The sequence below is a fragment of the Aquarana catesbeiana genome, linkage group LG04 (assembly GCF_042186555.1).
Source record: "Aquarana catesbeiana isolate 2022-GZ linkage group LG04, ASM4218655v1, whole genome shotgun sequence".
In the NCBI taxonomy this organism is placed as follows: domain Eukaryota; kingdom Metazoa; phylum Chordata; class Amphibia; order Anura; family Ranidae; genus Aquarana; species Aquarana catesbeiana.
Genome location: NC_133327.1, coordinates 443,492,786 through 443,505,824, shown reverse-complemented (window position 1 = coordinate 443,505,824; position 13,039 = coordinate 443,492,786). Strand labels below are relative to the sequence as shown.

At 41.0% G+C, this 13,039-nt stretch overlaps 1 protein-coding gene across 9 annotated transcripts in view; it reads right to left on the bottom strand.

Annotated features, from left to right (window-relative positions):
- The window catches only part of MAP3K4 (mitogen-activated protein kinase kinase kinase 4), a 257,666-nt gene that overhangs the window by 156,839 nt on the left and 87,788 nt on the right, over window positions 1-13,039 (bottom strand). For all 9 annotated transcript variants that reach the window (XM_073627458.1, XM_073627459.1, XM_073627463.1 and 6 more), the window contains exon 3: window positions 9,430-10,814. In XM_073627458.1, coding sequence (XP_073483559.1) covers window positions 9,430-10,814 — 1,385 coding nt within the window. The remainder of the gene's footprint in view (window positions 1-9,429; window positions 10,815-13,039) is intronic.

Sequence of the window (13,039 nt, the reverse complement as noted above, 5' to 3'; positions counted from 1 at the left end):
TTAGACCGGTATGTATTATTCTACATATTTCTGGTAAAAAAAAAATCGCAATAAGCGTATATTGATTGGTTTGTGCAAAAGTTATAGCGTCTACAAAATAGGGGATAGTTTTATGGCATTTTTATTATTATTTTTTTTTACTAGTAATTTCGGCGATCTGCGATTTTTATTGGGTCTACGACATTATGGCGGACACATCGGACAATTCTGACACATTTTTGGGACCTTTGGCATTAATACAGCGATCATTGCTATAAAAATGCATTGATTACTGTAAAAATGTCACTGGCAGTGAAGGGGTTAACACTAGGGGGCGATCAAGGGGTTAATCGTGTTCCCTGTTTGTGTTTCCAACTGAAGGGGGAGGGGACTGTGTAGGGGGAAGAGATCGATCGCTGTTCATACTCTGTATGAACAGACGATCTGTCACTTCTCCCCTCAGAGAACCGGAAACTGTGTGTTTACAGACACAGATCCCGGGTCTCCGTGTCTCAGCGGCGATCACGGGAGCCAAGGCGGTGATCGTGACCGCCGGACACCCGCATCAGCTCGGGGGGGCGTGCAGCAGCGGGCACGCCCCTAGTGGCCACAAGGCGAAGCGATGTAACTTAACGTCGCTTCGCCCAGCTGTGCCATTTTGCCGCAGTAAAACTGCGGCGGCTGGTCGGCAAGTGGTTAAGATTGCAGTTCAGTGAGTAAAATAAGTAAGTATTTGATCCCCAAGCAAAACATGACTTGTTCTTTCTTAAAAAATATATTTAAACTGTGAGAATACATAGTTGAACTGTGAGAGCACTCTAGCCAAAGATAGCACACTATGTAAGGGTCACTGAATGTATTAAATAAGCTCAATATACAGTGGATATAAAAAGTCTACAAACCCCTCTTAAAATGTCAGGTTTCTGTGATGTAGAAAAATTAGACAAAGATAAATAATTTCAGAACTTTTTCCACCTTTAATGTGACCTATAAAAACTGTACAACTTAATTGAAAAACAAATTGAGTAAAAATAAAATAATTAAAATACATCCCTCTTAGACCCCTTTCACACCAAGGCGTTTTTGCAGCGTTTTAGCGCTAAAAATAATGCTATTAAAACGCTCATAAAACGCTCCCCATGCATCTCAATGGACCCTTTCACACTGAGGCGTTGCGCTGGCAGGGCGTTTAGAAAAGTCCTGCAAGCAGCATCTTTGGAGCAGCTTTTGGGCGTTGAAAAAAGAGCTTTAAATACACCCCTCTCCATTGAAATGCATTGAAAACGCTGTAAAAACGCCTGAATAACGCCTATAATCCGCCCTGAGCTGTAGAAAATTCACATGATCTCACAAAAAGGTAAACATGCAAGCAGAAAAGAGAGCATCTGCAACAACAGGACTGAACTTGTGGGAAGGTCAGAATGATTAAACAGACCATCAAAGTGCCAAAAAAACAAAATTACAGTGCCAAAAAAAAGAATTAATCCCAGAAAAATGAAGATTTGAAGTAAAACAAGACACTGCTTGTTACTTTACAAGACACTGCTTGTTTTACATGATATCACAAAGGATAAACATGCAAGCAGAAAGATAGCATCAATAATACATGCTTCAATAACGCTTGAAAAACGCTGTTAAAATGCCTGCAGCGTTGTGTTAATTTTAACGCTAACACCCCTAAAACACTGTAAAAACGCGGTAATAACGCTAAGGCGTTTTAGGGCGTTTTTGAAGCGCCTTGGTGTGAAAGGGGTCTTATAAATGGGGATGCAGCTGTGTTCAGAATTAAGCAATCACATTCAAACTCATGTTAAACAGGAGTCATTACACATCTGCCATCATTTAAAGTGCCTCTGATTAACCCCAAATAAAGTTTAACTATTCTAGTAGGTCTTTCCTGACATTTTCTTAGTCACATCCTACAGCAAAAGCCATTGTCTGCAGAGAGCTTCCAAAGCATCGGAGGAATCTCATTGTTTAAAAGGTATCAGTCAGTAGAAGGGTACAAAAGAATTTTCAAGGCATTAGATATACAGGCGGTCCCCTAGTTACAAACATCCAACTTACAAATGACTCCTACTTACAAACGGAGGGAGGCAACAGGAAGTGAGAGGAAATCTACCCCTAGGTAGGAAAATTCACTCCTGTAACAGTTATTATGGGGAAAATGTACCTCCATTGATGCTTTATCACCAAGGCTTGTTTCCACAACAACTAAAATTTTTAAAAATCCAATTGTCATTGGGACAGAAAGTGAGGCGAAATCTTCTGAACAGGGGCACAGACAGCAAAATAAATGTTACAGGGGTGTTAACCCTTCCCTATGCTATCCAAAAAGCTTAAAAATATTTTTTTGGCTTGAGCCACACTTAAAAAATGTACCTGTTCCGACTTACAAACAGATTTAACTTAGGAACAAACCTACAGACCCCATCTTGTTTGTAACCCGGAACCCCCTGTACCATGGAACACAGTGAAGACTGTCTTCATCAAGTGTAGAAAATATGACACAACAGGAACACTACCAAGAACTGGATGTCCCTCCAAAATTGATGAAAAGACAAGAAGAAAACAGGTCTGGGAGGCTGCCAAGGCCTACAGCAACATTAAAGGAGCTGCAGGGATATCTGGCAAGTACTGGCTGTGTGGTACATGTGACAACATTCTCCTGTATTCTTCATATGTCTGGGCTATGGGGTAGAGTGGCAAGATGGAGGCCTTTTCTTAAGAAGAAAAACATTAAAGCTGACTAAATTTTGCAAAAACACATCTGACGTCTCCCAAAAGCATGTGGGAAAGTGTGTTCTGGTCTGATGAAACCAAAGTTGAACTTTTTGGCCAGAATTCCAAAAGATATGTTTGGTGCAAAAATAACACTGCACATCACCAAAAGAACACCATAGCCACAGTGAAGCATGGTGTTGGCAGCATCATGCTTTGGGGCAGTTTTTCTTCAGCTGGAACAGGGGCCTTACTTAGTCAAGGTAGAGGGAATTATGGACAGTTCCAAATACTAGTCAATATTGGCACAAAACCTTCAGGCTTCTGCTAGAAAGCTGAACATGAAGAGGAGCTTCATCTTTCAGCATGACAACGACCCAAAGCATACATCCAAATCAACAAAGGAATGGCTTCACCAGAAGATTAAAAGTTTTGGAATGGCCCAGCCAGAGCCCAAACCTGAATCCTATTGAAAATCTGTGGGGTATCTGAAGAGGGCTGTGCACAGGAGATGCCCTCGCAATCTGACAGATTTGGCGTGTTTTTGCAAAGAAGAGTGGGCAAATATTGCCAAGTCAAGATGTGCCATACCCAAAAAGACTGAGTGCTGTAATAAAATCAAAAGGTGCTTCAACAAAGTATTAGTGTAAGGGTGTGTACACTTATGCAACCATATTATTTTAGTAATTTATTTTTACTTCCATGCACCTAAAAGATTGCAGTTTGTTGTTCAACTGAGTTGTATAGCTTATATGTCACATTAAAAAGGTGGAAAAAGTTCTGAAACATTTTTTTACATCACAGAAACCTGACATTTTAACAGGGGTGTGTACTTTTTATAGCCACTGTATGTGAGCATGATGCATTGATTCTAAAATAAAGTTGTTCTATGTTGCAGAGTGGTAAAAATGCCTGAAGAAGAAATTATTTGTATTCTTATTTCTAAATGCATTTGGCTATCCCCAACTCTTGGAAACCATCTACCGTTTCTCATTTGGTGATGGGACTGAAGAGCAAGTAGCTTGCGAATGCCACTAAATGCATCCTTGATGTGCTACTATGAAGTCTATGGATTTTTTAAATATATTTAAGAAACAATAATAAAAAATATATACACACACACAGGTGAGGTAGACGACGCATACGGTACTCTTCCAGTGCATGCAATCAGGCCTTCCCAAAGGCCATATATGCAAATAAATCCAGGGATTTCTGCACTTAAAAATGTATTGAATAATATTTACATGTAAACAGGTTATTTTTCATGTGGAATGAAATGTAACTTGTTTACATGTGAATATTCTTCAATAAATTTTCAAGTGCAGCAATCCCTGGATTTGTGTGTGTGTGAGATATATACACACACAAATATTTGGGTTGCCTTAAAAATCCCATAAAATGAGGATGTACACTGTAGCGACCAATAAGGGATGATGGCAATCACACCTTCAGTCAAATGAACCTTTTTCTTAAAGTGGAGTTCCACCCATTTAAATGTAAGCAGCTACAAAAGAAGTGTAGCTGGTGACTTTTAATAATCAGACATTTACCTGTCCCATGGTCCAGCTATGCAGGCACGCAAATCCCCGCTTCTCTCCCCCTTCTCTCCGCGGAGCCGGCATTCTAAATGTGGGCACCCGGCTGTGGCTTCACAGCCAGGCGCACTCTGTGCATGCGCAATCCGCGCTGCGCGACGTGAATGGCCGGGCAATCTTCCGGGACCTGTGATGTGTCCCAGAAGATTGGAGGGAGGGGGAGAGGTGAACTTCCTTCTGGCGCTGCAGAGCCAGAGGAGGAAGTGGGAGCTTGGCGGCCTTAAAAACTGGGTACCCCCCCCCCCAAAAAAAAAAAAGACAGGCCAAATGTGGCATGTCAGTTGGGTAACTATCACGTAAAGCGGAAGTTCCATTTTTGGGTGGAACTCCGCTTTAACTGTAAAATCCTTTTGTTAGCGCTTGTTATGGGACACATGGTTACCTCTGTTGCAAGAGGCATTATACTGTGACCTACAGGAGGTTGCACACTAGCAAAAAGAGCTGTTAGTCTGCTAGATATTACCCCTCCCACTCCCATCAAGCTACAGCTTTTTTGCTGGTGTCTTAGGAGAATGGACATCTATCTCTGGGAGAAGCAAAACAATCTACAAGAATTCTACTTCTTATCAAGATTCCCTTAAGTTGTATTCAGCAAGTCCCCACCAATAGGTTGTTTGACTCCCCCCCAGACAGCCAGGCTGGCATCCATTGCAAGAATCCTCCAGACCAAAGGAAGGAAGGAATTCCCCAACTACAGGGCTGGATGTGTGAGCCACCAGGCCAAGGTTAATCAAAGGAGTCAGTGACATATGATTGTCTAGTAGTTACACCTTCTCGTCTCACACAGCAAGAATGTTGAGATGCAACAATCTGGAGTGGAACTGGGCATAAGGCAACCACCAAGCCCAAAACCCTCATGAAAAACAAAGGGTTGGATGGCTCTTAGACAGAAAAGTTCAAACCTGAGTGCGCAGATTCAGGAGTTTGTCTTGCGGAAGAGAAAACTTGGACTGAGATGCATTTATTAGGAGACCTAAATACTTCAAGCGATGAGTTGGTTCCAGTGCTGGTTTCTGAAGGTTTATGGCACAACCAGACCTGTGCAACGTCTGCCAAGTTTGATGGACATTGACAGACAAGACCCATGTCGACTGTTCTCTCAGGAGAATGTAGTCTAGGTATCATACTATGAGGATGCCTTGTGAACAAAGCAGAAGAAAGCATAGGGGCTAGTACTTTGGTGTTGATCCTAGGTGCAGAAGCAACAAATTGGTATTGTGGGGTGCTCAGCACAAAACACAGGGAGAACTGATGCGCTGAAAAGTTAGGAACAAGTAGGCATCATGAATATCCACAAAGGTCAGGAGGTCTATCGGATGAAGGGAAGCAATAATTTACCTGACAGATTTATGAAGAATTTTCAAGCCTAAATGAAGATTGAGAGCCTTTAGGTCTAGAATGGGACAAATACCCCTTTTTGCTGTGGGGGCAGTGAAAAGGTTTGGATAAAACCCTGAAGTCTTTCCTGTTTTTGGAACAATGGCAATATATCCCTGAGTGCAAAGTTTTGTCAAACCAGCATGTAGATATTCTAGTCTTTACAGAGATCAATAGTACAAATAACGCACCAAGCTCCCTTAAAGGGCAAGACTCTTAACTTTCTGCAGCCGTGCCCTGGGATGTTGCCCTGCAGCCCACACAATGAGGACAAGTTGGAGACTGCTAGACAGGATCCAGGGAATCTTGCCCCATACAGACAGTCTTCACTCTCTCTGGTGAACATACTCCAGGGACAAGATTCTACCACCAGATGTATTGTGACTCTGGACCTGTAAAGCTCTCTGCAGCCAATTCACACAGTACACCGGGTGTCCTGGAAAGCACCCACAGCAGAGCCCAGTTCCTTAGGAGGGTCACAGAACAGGCCGACTACACATCTTCAGCACGGTGGGGTCAAGGTATGACCTCCAAGATTATGCTGAGGATCAGCCTTTGAAAATTGCATAAATGATCTCTCTGCAGTAAACAAATGATCTCAACTGCAGAACAAGGAGATCTTGATAGTAGAAGTCTTGTAGAAAGGGTTTTGCTTCTCTCAGATAAAGAAGAAATCTATTCTTTTAAGACACTAGCAAAAACAAAAAAAACTGGAACTTGATGGGAGTGTTCAGGAATATATCTGACTGACTAAAAGCTTTATTTGCTGGAATCCAATATCTGGTAGGCAATAGAGCTGCACGATTCTGGCTAAAATGAGAATCATGATTTTTTTTGTTCAGAAGATAGATCACGATTCTCTCACGATTCTCACGGCATAACATCATCTTTCACAAATTGGGCTAACTTTACGGTTTCGTTTTTTTTTTTTTTTTTTTATTCATTGAAGTGTATTTTTTCCAAAAAAATTGCATTTGAAAGACCGCTGGGCAAATACAGTGCGACATAAAATATTGCAGCAATTGCCATTTTATTCCCTAGGGTCTCTGCTAAAATATATATACTGTTTGGGGGTTCCAAGTAATTTTCTAGCAAAAAATATTGATTTTAACTTAAGAAAGAAGTGTCAGAAAAAGATTTAGACTTTAAGTCCTCATGCACACAGACGTTTTTACAGCTGCTTTTTTGAGCTTTTTTTGCAGCTTAAAAAGGCCTGTCTATGTTAGTCTATGGCTTCATGCCCACCTAGGCGTTTTTGAGCTGCAAGTGGCATAGGCGTTTTTAAGCTGTAAAAAAAACCCAGGACCAGTGGGTTCTGAGAGACGTTTTTCAGCTGTAAAAACGCTCTAACGCTGAAAAACGCTCAAAAACTTCATTCACCAACGTTTTTTAGCGTTTTTGATCCATTGAAAAAAAAAAAAAAAAATTTGAAAAAAAAAAAAAACGCTCAAAAACGCTATTGCAAAAACGCTGAAAAACGTTGAAAAAAGTTTAAGCCCTCATGCACACAGGCTGTTAAAAAAACGTTATGAAAACGCCAGTATCTTTGCAGTGATTTTTTTAAACTTTTTTCAGCGTTTTTCAGCGTTTTTGCAATAGCGTTTTTGAGCGTTTTTCCGCGTTAGCGTTTTTGAGCGTTTTTTTTTTTTCATTTTTTTTTTTTTTTTCAATGGATCAAAAACGCTAAAAAACGTTGGTGAATGACGTTTTTGAGCGTTTTTGAGCGTTTTTCAGCAATAGAGCGTTTTTACAGCTGAAAAACGTCTCTCAGAACCCACTGGTCCTGGGTTTTTTTTACAGCTTAAAAACGCCTATGCCACTTGCAGCTCAAAAACGCCTAGGTGGGCATGAAGCTATAGACTAACATAGACAGGCCTTTTTAAGCTGCAAAAAAAGCTCAAAAAAGCAGCTGTAAAAACATCCGTGTGCATGAGGACTAAAAAAATCACTGCAAAGATACTGGCGTTTTCATAACGTTTTTTTAACAGCCTGTGTGCATGAGGGCTAAGTGGTTAAACTTCCTGCATTTACAGGTTGTAACAAAACTTGGCAGACTGCCCAGCTTATTTATTTACACAGAAGTTCTTTCCCTTTGATCTAAGAAGGAAGCTTAGTTAAAATGTATCAAGTTAAAGACTTGTCAGAATGCCTGGATGCTTTCTTTTGACAGCTGAGTGAGCAGATAGTCTCTCCACTTGTTATTTGAAAGAATCGGCAACCTCTGCAGGAGAGATCGTCAGGGGAGGTGAATCGAGATCACGATTTTTTAACGATTAATTGTGCAGCTCTAGTAAGCAACAGTATAACACGCATGTATCAGATCCTGTGCCCCCCAAAAAAACAATAAAACAATAATGAAAGACCTTCTTCAGGATACAGACTTTATATATAAGTTTTTGTTTTTATAAAAATGATAATGTATACATCTGTGGTAATCTGATAAACAGGTATACATTTTTGTTGGTTTTCAATTTAAAAAGTACCGACAAACTCATAATAGGTCAGCAATTTTGATCTTTTTGGGCTTTAAGCCCCTGGTCACACCAAAGTCACCTTTGAAATTGTGCGACTTCACTTGCGATCGCACGTTTTCAAAGTCACATGTCAGTGGACTTCAGGTGCAATTTAACTGACAACTGTGAGATTTAATGCACAGATGTCTATGCAAGTCACACCTGAAAATCGGCAAAAATAGTGCAGGAACTTCTTTTTTTAAATCGGTCGGGCACCGCAAAGTCGCCCTTGCACTGGTTTGAACAGTTCCATTGCCGACAATACGGTGCGACTTGTCATGCGATTTGGATCTAACAAATCACATGACAAGTCGCACCGGTGTGACCAGGGGCGCCTTAGTGCTGTATTATAAATGGTAGGCTGTGTATATTTTAGATGTTGTAAACAATAAGATAACAGAGGAGAGTTCAGGAGCAGTTGAAAAAAAATGCCCAACTGCTCCTAAACGTCCGTTTACCAGCAGCAGTGCACATGAGGCCTTACTCTTTTTGTAGTAGGTCAAAGAAAAGTGCAATGTTTTGCAAAGTAACCAATAAGAATCTATTTTGAAAACTGCAATAAACTGAAATCTGATTATGTGTTCTTTGGACTTTATCAACTATGGCCACATTATACTGCAGAAATAATGGTTTAAAGCAGATAAACCAGGATCAGGGTGAAACCTTAGAGTCTGCACCTTTGCAAATAGCTCAGTAATGACAGCCCTCATAAACCTATCCTCTCAGGTTGAATATAAAGCCCAATTTCTGGGTTTGCCCTCTGCCTCTCATTCAAACTTCTTCCCCCATAAGTCCCCCTAGCATGTCATTTAGGCATTCTTTTTTGTATTCTGTATCCTTGCCTTTTACAGTGTACTTCCTCTTATCCAGCTCTGAGTGGTCCTCAGTACTGCGAAAAGCAACAATGCCATGATAACACCAGTGCCGCTCTCTGCATAGCGGGGCATATATTATTGAATGTAAATTCTCAGTCTTCCAGGCCGAATGAGTGCTAGGTATCATTCAGTCAGGAAGACTTAGGACATCTACTTGCAGAATGGAATTAATGTTGAAGGCTGTGCTATTTTTTTTACTTGCTGGAGGACTATTAGCAAAAAATGTTTTTACCTGGAGTAGGATTTAAAATAGGAAATACATTTTCTATAAAAACATTACTGCTGAAAATTATTCCTACAAACAGCATCTAGTCAGAAAGGTTGAAGTTATCTCTGAATGCCAGTACAAAAATACCTTGAAATTCTTACCTCCAATTTTTGATCAGTCATTATCAATGCTATTCGAGCCCTCTGAAGTGAGCCATGCATTAATTTATGAAGCCTCAAAATTAGCTTCCGCAGCCCCATCTGCTTTAATGCTTTGTCCACAAAGGGTCTGTATATTGAAGTTAAGCAGTGTCTGTTACAGCCAGTCTCATGGCTGCACTCTGGATTCCCCCAGCAAGAGTCATCCTCAGACACAAATCTATCCAGTTTTTGTGGGCAGTGGTCCTCCTTCATAAAGTGAACCTTTAATTTGCTGTTTTGGTTACTGTCCGTTTCATGACTAGCTTGTAGCATATTGTCTATGTCATCATTCTCTTCATCACTATCTTCTGTACAAGTTCCGGAACCATCTGTGCTCATATTCCCCTCTTGTTCCATGTCATCGTCTTCCTCTGGACCATTTGATGGACGTGGTGAAGAAATTTCAAACACTGGCCAGCCAATGTCAGAAAGGTTTTTTATACCTAAAACAGTTCCCATAATCCTCAGCTTGTGGTTGAGGTCCTTAGTTATGTTGAGCCATAAGCAGAGTGCCTGCACTCGTGCTTGAAAGTCTTTTGCTGCATATTTTTCATAATCTCTTTGAAGAGCCTGTAAAGATGGATAAAGTGCCTCAATGTACTCCAAGAGTTCCATAATTTGTTTTACTTGCTCAAAAGAAATTCTCTGTTTCTGAATATGGTCATGGTAGCTTGAATAACCAAAATAATTAGCTTCATGGGGGCATGGATATTGACCTTCTGCAACTGGTCCATTGAGATTGTCACCATTGCTGACAGCAGACAACCTCCCATAGTTTACCTTAAAAGTTAGAATTTCACTAATGATTTCAGGTATTGCCTGTCGAGCTGTATACAAGTACAAATCTTGCTCATTAATACTGCGGCCAGCATGCCAAGCCTGTAGCTCTAGCCAAAAGAGTTCATTAGACTGATTAAACCACATTGAAGAGTTATTGTCTTGGCCTCTCTGTTCCCTTTCTTTTTTCTTTGAGACCGAAGTAAGCTTAAGCAAAAGACGAAGTGTCTCAAAAAACTTCAAGCGGTCAGCTGGACAGTCTGTTCTAGAGGTCTGTCGCGCAGTCCTAGCAATTGGAACAGGCACGGACACTGGTAGCTTGGTGTTGCTGCTGCAACCAAGGCTGAGGTAAGGCTTATTAAGATCAACATCTGGTATAGATTTTTTTGGCAAGGAGCTACAGGTAGGATCCAGCATAAATGAGCATTGCACATTTTTCTTCTGATCCCTCTCTGTTGTCCTGAGTGTTGCCCGATTCTTTTTATCTTGACGGTAGCTATGATCATCTACGTTCTCAAGGTTTTTACTTGCTTCCTTCTGTGGTGTCTGATTCGGTGTGCTCATCTTTTCTGCAATGTAAAGAAAATGTAAAATATGATTGAAGTTGTCACTATGCGTAGACACAGGTTACGCATTTGCATAAAATTATCGCATATGGATGGTAAATTGGGTCAAAAAAAGAAAAAAGAAGATTATGTGGCATTTACTGAAAAAAAAAAAAAAAAAAAAAAAAGTGCCGGTAAATATTGCATAAAAAGTTCTGGAGTCCAATTCACAAACGGACCAGAGAGTAAAAAAAAAAAAAGCATGCTATAATAATTAACACCAGGGTTTTGCTGGCGGTATCACATGCGATATTTGCCAAAAAACAGTCTGGGGGTCAGGGGACCCCTAGGATGTTTTTTGACAAATAGCTGGTTGCTAAGGAGGGAGCCGGATAGCTGGCCACCGCATCCTTAACAACAGATGACTCATCGGCTATCACACACACATCATGCCGAAAAAAAAAAAAAAAACAATGGAGAAAAAAAAAGCATGGGGGTCCCCCCTTCCCCAAAATTTATACTAGACCCTTATCTGAACATGCAGCCCAGCATGTGAGGAAGGGGGGCCTTTGCCCTGAACCGTACTAGGCCACATGATACCCCCACAAAGCACCTTGCCCCCATGTTGATGGTCATGATTGTGAGAGTCTGCGGGCAGGGGCTTATCAGAATCTGGGGCCCCCAAATCCTGCCCCAACCTCCATGTGAATGAGTAGGGGGGTACCCCCTACCCGTTTTCAAAAAAAGCGTCAAAAATAAATGTAAATACAGAGACACTTTTTGACAAATCTTTTATTAAAAAAAAAAAAAAAAAAAAAAGAAGAAAGTTGTCCCCAATGTAAATCCATGGTCAATTGCGACGCCCACGCACTGCCAGTACCCAATAAAAAAAGAAAGGAGCTGCGCTCGCGAGGACGGCTGACTGCCGAATGCCTCCTTCAATGTTTGACAGTTCTAATACAGGTAAGGGTGGGGCCATCTGGAGATGTCACCTGGTGGTCCTGTGCCCTTGTGACGTCACCGACCCAGCATGCACCCCTCTGTGATGTCACGAGGGGGCAGTGCCACCAGGTGACATCGCCAGGTGGCCCTGCCCTTACCTATATAAGAACTGTCAAACGGCGAAGGAGGTGGTATTCGGCAGTCGGCCATCAATGAAGGAGGAGCATTTTTTTTTTTCTTTGTTCTTTTTCGGGTCGCGGTGGCATGATTGACAATGGATTTACATCAGGGGGCACTGTTTAATTTTTTAATAAAGAAATTGTCAAAAACCTGTCTGTTTTTCTTACTTTGACACTTTTTTTGGTGAATGGATAGGAGTACTATGTACTAGAGCTGCACGATTCTGGCTAAAATGAGAATCACAATTTTTTTGCTTAGAAGATAGATGACGATTCTCGTGGCGTAACATCATCTTTCACATTAAAACAAAAAAAAAAAATTGGGCTAACTTTACTACATAGTTACATAGTAGGCGAGGTTGAAAAAAGACACAAGTCCATCAAGTCCAACCTATGTGTGAATATGTGTCAGTATTACATTGTATATCCCTGTATGTTGCATTCATTTAGGTGCTTATCTAACAGTTTCTTTAAACTATCGATGCTCCCCGCTGAGACCACCGCCTGTGAAAGGGAATTCCACATCCTTGCCGCTCTTACAGTAAAGAACCCTCTACGTAGTTTAAGGTTAAATCTCTTTTCTTCTAATTTTAATGAGTGGCCACGAGTCTTGTTAAACTCTTTTCTGCGAAAAAGTTTTATTTCTATTGTAGGGTCACCAGTACGGTATTTTTATATTGAAATCATATCCCCTCTCAAGCGTCTCTTCTCCAGATAGAATAAGTTCAGTGCTGGCAACCTTTCCTCATAACGAAGATTCTCCAGACCCTTTATTAGCTTTGTTGCCCTTCTTTGTACTCGCTCCATTTCCAGTACATCCTTCCTGAGGACTGGCGCCCAGAACTGGACAGCATACTCTAGGTGCGGCCGGACCAGAGTCTTGTAGAGTGGGAGAATTATCGTTTTATCTCTGGAGTTGATCCCCTTTTTAATGCATGCCAATATTCTGTTTGCTTTGTTAGCAGCAGCTTGGCATTGCTGAGCCTATCATCTACTAGTACCGACAGGTACTTTTCCATCCTAGATTACCACTGTTCCCCCTGTTTACTGTTTATAGTTTTTTGTTTTTTTTACTCATTGAAGTGTATTTTTTCCCAGAAAACTGCGTTTGAAAGACCGCTGGGCAAA